General features: G+C 40.1%; 1 protein-coding gene across 1 annotated transcript; it reads right to left on the reverse strand.

The window, feature by feature from the left end:
• Window positions 1–2,370: 2,370 nt before the first annotated feature.
• cdca7a (cell division cycle associated 7a) lies at window positions 2,371–6,228 on the reverse strand. The gene is made up of 10 exons (XM_042000812.1): window positions 6,120–6,228; window positions 5,237–5,377; window positions 5,031–5,150; window positions 4,759–4,956; window positions 4,575–4,658; window positions 4,294–4,485; window positions 4,088–4,216; window positions 3,853–4,002; window positions 3,644–3,780; window positions 2,371–3,532 (listed from the first exon to the last, which is right to left on the reverse strand). Exons 1-10 carry the CDS (start codon window positions 6,138–6,140, stop codon window positions 3,496–3,498), a joined length of 1,209 nt encoding a protein of 402 aa, XP_041856746.1. The 5' UTR covers window positions 6,141–6,228; the 3' UTR covers window positions 2,371–3,495.
• Window positions 6,229–6,410: the final 182 nt, after the last annotated feature.

Here is a 6,410-nt window from a genome sequence, read left to right on the forward strand (position 1 = left end):
GTCACAGCTTGCTCAGTTTCACATACTGAGAAATGTAAACATGCTACTATTTGCAGTAGAAAACAGACTGGGTTTTTTTTTATAGACAATGGTGCAAAGATATTTTAGGAGTGATGGGTTTGTTTAATGCAAAATGTAGATGTGTTTTCATTTTGTAGCCCATAAAATGTTATTTTTCAATTTTGGGGACTTTATATTTTTTTAAACTTCTAGATTTCGGATTGTGTACCAGTGCAGTTATTACATACTTTGTAGTGAGACTGCATTTCACAGATAGACTGTATATAAAAGATGAACTAAAGTAGGTTTCTGAAGAGCAAAAGTGAAGCTCGTTGGGCGTTCCCACCGTCGCCATCTTGGTAGCGTCACGCGTGTTGTTAGTCCCGGAAAATCCAAAAATGGGCAAAGAGGTCGAGCTGAGAGGGGGACTGTGAAGGTGGGGGTAGATGATTGACAACCATCAAACTCCGAGTTGCCTTTAGCTAAGAGCTAACCGAGCTAACCCCGAGCAACGGTAGCTAATCAGCTAACGGAGGTAGTGGGCTAAAGCTACGGCGCGCTGTTAGCTAAAACTGTGGTTGTGCTGCACTCTCCCTTCTTTCCGTGGATATTCGATACCTGTCAATCAAAAGAACAAGCCCCTAATTATGCCAATTTCAAGATCAAATAACATCCAAACGGATAAGTTAGAAAGAAATTCACCCCCCTCACAGCTGTCATGAAGGTAAACTTGACTTATTAATCCTAAAATGGACTTTTGTACCAGGCTTTAAATATGTTTATTTCTGCTGTGAAGTTGGTCTTTTTAATATAGGAGTCTATGGGGATTTGCTCTGTTTTGGAGCCAGCCCCTAGCGGATGAAGGGTGAACTGCAATTTTTTGCACTTCCACATAGGCTTCACATTTAACTGCAGGAGGTTGCCGCTTGATTTCACATAATGACCAAAATAAGATGGACCAACAAAATAATTTCAAGATGCTAAATAGCCAATATTATGATAAATGCAATCGACGGTCACCAGCAAATATAAAAATACCTGTAGCTGACACAACACAACAATGAAGAGAAGCTAAATTATCGCAACAAGAAATGAGATTCTGAATGACTGAAATGAGACATTATGACTCAATGATGCTGTGCAGGCTGTGTGTCGGCACATTTGTCCAGGTTGTGCAGGATGGCAAAGTACATGGTGTATTTGTGCTGAAGGATTATCACGCCCTACTTTAAATGCTCTACATGCATTGTGTAGTTAAGGCTAATGTCAAATATCATTAGTTTCCTCTGCTGTCTTTTTCTCAACAAACAGCAGGATGCAGAGAAGTGAGTATGTGGGCTGTGATAATAATAATAATAATAATAATGTACAGTTCAGTCACGATGCAAGCAAACTGCAGAAAAGCTGAAAAGTTGTCCTGCTACTAGACCACAAACCTCTGTAACCTTAACAGCATACATTTCCAGTGTCAGCAGCCATTGTTTTTACCTGAGATGAGCAGAGAGGAACTTTAATGCTTTTAATCATTGGTGTGAACAGAGTAAATACTTTCAAACTGGCTGTTCCCACCTCCATAATGGATCTGTTTTTCCATATAGCTTGGGTTGAGTATGTTTTGTTTTATGATAACCAGTTATCTTTGCCCAGTTACTGGAATCCTTTATCTGACAGCCTGTAAAACATTGTAAACCTCCAACATCCATGGGCAAAGCACAAGAATTTTCCCAGATATGTTACAGTGATAAATGTCTGAGTTTCATCAGTACTAATATATCAGTACTTGGTTTTAATTTTGAATTGATAACCATTTGGGTTTTGCCACACAAAAGACTAAACTATTAAGTTTCCAGCTCCTCACGTCAGTTAACAACTCTACACTGGATTTTGCAATAGGCAGTAAAACAGTATTTTAATATTTATAAAAGCTACACAGTTGAGGAAAAATCTTAATATAGTGGTTTAACATTGAAATTATGCAAGGTCAGTGTCCACATGCTTTCAAGAGGCTTCATTTATCTATTTTTACATCTATTTTGATTTGTGTTCCACCTTAACGCAGCATAAAGCCGTTGTAAATGGTGATTATCTCACCCATTCAAGCTTGTGCAAGCAGCTGACTGACAACCTGAACATCCTCTGTGCAGCAGTTGTGACAGCACTGGGGGGATAATGTCGGCTTTAAGCTTTTTTTCCTTCTAAGGAATGTAAACAGAACTATAAAATGTCTATACATCACCAGCACTAAAAGAAAAATGTCCTGCATTCACATCTTCAGTCAGGATTTGTCCTCCATGTTTAAATAACAGTAATTCCAGCTGCCACTGTTCTGGAGAGAGCGATGATCAAGTCAAAGAAAGAACGCTGACATGATTTTTCAGTGATTAAACACTTTAATGAAAATATACAGCTGATCCAATGAGAACAAAGCAGATTCCCTACAACAAAGCTTGGTAAACACAAGCGACATAATGACCTCCATCTGCCACTGACTGTGTTTTAAAACAGCTCTGTATGATCAAATGTTTCATGCTGCAGGTCAAGTGAAGTACATTATAAAGATGAACGGCACAAAAGGTCAATTCTATGTCATTTCCTGTACAAGATCACACTTGTGAACAGCAAACGCAGGCTATAACTCTACTGCCTCTTTAGTGGCACCTTCAACCATTCCCACTTAACAGTGTTCGGTGGAAAATGAGCCAAAGAAACTGGAGCAGAGCGAGGATGTGCTTTAACAGGATAAAATGATTTACAGGTATGAGATTCCCATTAGAGTGTGCTAATTGTTTCCACGCCATTAGTGACAGTTATCTAATGAAGGATATTTAACCAGGCGCTGTAGTATATCACAGTTCCTCTCTGTTTCGAAGAGGGAGGCAGTGGACCTCAGTTGAATGCCCTTTCCACCTGCATCCCCCTCCTCTCCATAGCAAGCAGATAACGGACATTTCTACAGGACAGCAGATGTAAAACAAACTTTTTTTAAACTAAACTTGTAAAAACACAAGTCTTTAATTTGCAACTAGAGAAAAGGCACAACATGAAACCCCTTGAGGTGCATTCATTTCCAAGAGGGCCATTAAAAATCAAAACATTTCGATCTATGTACAGTGCAAGCGATCGTCTAAACAAGCTAAAAGCCTTTTTGCAAGAACAAGAAGATTTTTTTTATGGGCACAAGATATGTACATCTTAGGATGAAGCAATCAAGCAAAACTAAGATTGCAGAGGGTCACTTAGAAATTGGGTTTGTTCAACCTGAGTCCAACCAATCTGTCTTAATGTAAGGAATAACTGGTAAGAGCAGGCAGGATGGGAAAAACGCAGATCAAAACATTGGTTTTAAGCTGGAGAAAACTAGCAGTGCCTCCTCCACATGTCAGTCAATGTTCAAAATAAAACCTTTAACAGGAACAACAGTATCCTGTGCTACAATGCTTTGAGTCAGTGGAGAAAGTCAGTCAGGTCCAGAATCCACGGCAACTTCGCCACATTTTACTCGCTGCTCTCTTTCTCCATCTCTTTTTTCAAGCTGCAGAGAAAGTATAATCTGTTAATAAATCTTTAATAAAACTAAAGCTTATGTATATTTTAGATTTAAATAAAATTAAAAGGAAAAAAAAAAAAAGGGGGGCATTCACACCTTTTCAAGTATGCATGCACATTATCAAAGCCGTGGTATTTAGCCAAGTAGACCAACACTCCTGTAGCACAGCGGCCTTCTCGGGCGCGACAGAAGCTGCAGTTACAGATCCCTCTGCATGGCGGGCACTGCCACTCCTGCAAGAATGAAATCAGACATACTCATACATCATGAATCATGACTTGAACCCTATACGTTTCAGTACTTACCGGATTCAGCAGAGCATCTCGGACTTCTTCTCCGTATCGGTTACGGAGACACGGACCGCAGAACTGCCCCCTAACCCCGACACACTCCGGGTTACGGCAGTTAGTTTTGGTGTCGATTGTTTTCTGGCGGCACTGGTGGCAAGTGGATCCCTGAAAATAGGTTTTACTTTTTAGTGACAGATCTTCATAAACACAGTTTGAAAGATTTTATTAATGCTAGGAATGAAAAACCCACGATGGAGCTGTTGTAGACTTTCTCCCGCACGTTGTGGCAGATGTTCTGCAGCTCCACCTCCGTGATGTCATCTACAGGCCGCACCACATGAGGGATGGCCTTGGTGCCGTTGAAGCAACGGCGACGGGGCTGTGCATGATATAAATATAGTTAATTTCATATGCTAACATATTAGGGCAGTTTCCAGGTGCTCTGACGTGACTTACAGGTTCGTCATCTTCTTCATAGTAGCGACTTTTGCGAACCAGATTGAACTTGTCCTCAGACTCTTCCTCTGGAGGTGGGCTGGGGGGTCCATCCACCAGTGAGCGGGACCGTGTGTGGGGTCGAGATACCCTCTCCGGGTTTCTCCTGAGAGCTCTTGGGGTTCCTGCTGACCGCCGAGGTGCCTGTCTGGGCTGAAGAAGCAGTGTTGGGTTCATACTGTACAAAGCTCCTTGTGGTTGAGTAAATGTGTAATAACACTTAATCATTCTGGTTATAATACCATGGATGATGCTGACATCGTGATCCGTTGTCTTCCTGGGAAGAGTCCAGGTACTTTGTTCAGTTCAGCCATGAGCTTTGCAAGCTAAAAACAAACAAGTTATGATGAAAATATGACACTTCATCACAGACTCGGTTTATAGTGTAGAGTAATTAAGGTGAAATAAAAGCTACAGAAAGAGTACCATTTCTTTGTTCTCCTTTATGTTCAAGGCTCTCTTTTGCATGAAGTTTTCCTCCTCTGAGTCAGAGTCCTGCACTTGAGGTTGAGGCAGTGGTTCAGATGCGGGTCTCTTCCTGTCCATCTTCTTGGTGGGGAACGTCATTGCAACCTTCAGTGCATTTGGCCTGCGGCCACGCCTTGGACGTTCAGTGCCTACTTTCTGAGTTACAAAAATGTAGTTAAAAGGAAGAACTCATGCTTCATGACAGTCTTAAAACATGTTGCATTTCTTACCATGGCTTTTATCTGGGTGCTGATAACACTCTCCTCATACCCAGAACATGTGTTCTCTGATGCAGCCTCAAACACCCTGGGCTTCTCTGCTGTCCTCCTCGTCTGTTTTAAACTGCTCCTCTAAAACAGGCACAAGCATTAACTGCAATAGTTGCAACCATTATGTTGGATAACAGCAGTGATCAAATTTGGCATTTTATTGTTACCGTATTGGCGAAGCCTCCATCAGAGCCAAAGCTGTCACAGCTGTCATCCGAAGAAGAGGACGAAGTCTCCATGGGAACCAGGGGAACATTGCGGAAGCTCCTCAAGCTCATCCTGGTGGATGGAGGCTGGGCTGCCAGTCTCTAAATAACAGGATATGTACATGTAACCAAGAACTGAAATGTACCGCATAGTGAAGCTAAGTTTTCTTATGTCAATACTTATATGTGGAGCCATTTGACCAGGAGGGAACATACTTCTCATAAAAACAAGAAAAAATATAATAATCATAAAAATTATATATATATATATATATATATATATTATATATATATATATATATATATATATATATATTTCTTTTCTTTTTTTTTAATGGCCTTTCTTAAATTGGGTTAAGCATGTTAGGAATTAGGATACACATAACAGGAAATCAAATATCTGGTCTAGAACTAAGAAGCTTTAAACTCAAATATCTATTAATTTAATTATTTTTAGCTTTTGCTTTAAAAGAAATGCAAAACCCATAAAAGTTTAGATCATTTTAAGTTAATTTTCTGTTCATGGACAACTGTCTAATATCTCAGCTGCACCTTAAGAGACACACCTCTGAGCACAAAGTTCAGACCAAATCAAATGTGTGAACGGCTGCCAATGCAGATTACATTATATCCATTTTAAAATTACCAGTTAGCAAAGAGGGACTTACACTGGTTTCCAAAGTCTCTGCATACTTTAATTTTTCAAAACTTTTGCACATCAGATTAGCTAACAGAGGAAAGTTAGAAAGTAGGACTTGACCCAGTTGTGCATGCAACTGTTTCCAATAAGTGTATGTATATATATATATATAAAACATTTAAATCCCAGGCCGTTTGTTCTTACCTTGGAGCGAGTGAAAGGCATTTTTCCAATAAAAAAAATCCGTCTTACACGCTGTCACAGAAACGTACCGTTCAGCAGCTCTGCAGTGAACAAAGCGGGACCTGCAGATGCACGCAGCCAAAACCCGTTCATTTCCCGCGCCTCAGAAAGGTCCTCAAAGCGGCATAAGAACATTTTTTATCGTAGTCTAACATTAAGAAACTTTTTGGCATATGCATGAGGCCAGGCAGATAACCTAAACTCGTTATAAACATTTAAATATATCAAGGGTTTGAACAAACTATGAGACAT

This window comes from Melanotaenia boesemani, chromosome 12, assembly GCF_017639745.1.
Source record: "Melanotaenia boesemani isolate fMelBoe1 chromosome 12, fMelBoe1.pri, whole genome shotgun sequence".
In the NCBI taxonomy this organism is placed as follows: Eukaryota; Metazoa; Chordata; class Actinopteri; order Atheriniformes; family Melanotaeniidae; genus Melanotaenia; species Melanotaenia boesemani.

Coding starts and splice junctions, on each gene's coding strand:
- cdca7a (XM_042000812.1), bottom strand. CDS start 6,140: ATGCCTTTCACTCGCTCCAAG. Junction 5,151..5,236: donor ATGGAGGCTTCGCCAATACG/GTAACAATAAAA, acceptor TGCCTGTTTTAG/AGGAGCAGTTTAAAACAGAC. Junction 3,781..3,852: donor GAGATGCTCTGCTGAATCCG/GTAAGTACTGAA, acceptor TCATTCTTGCAG/GAGTGGCAGTGCCCGCCATG.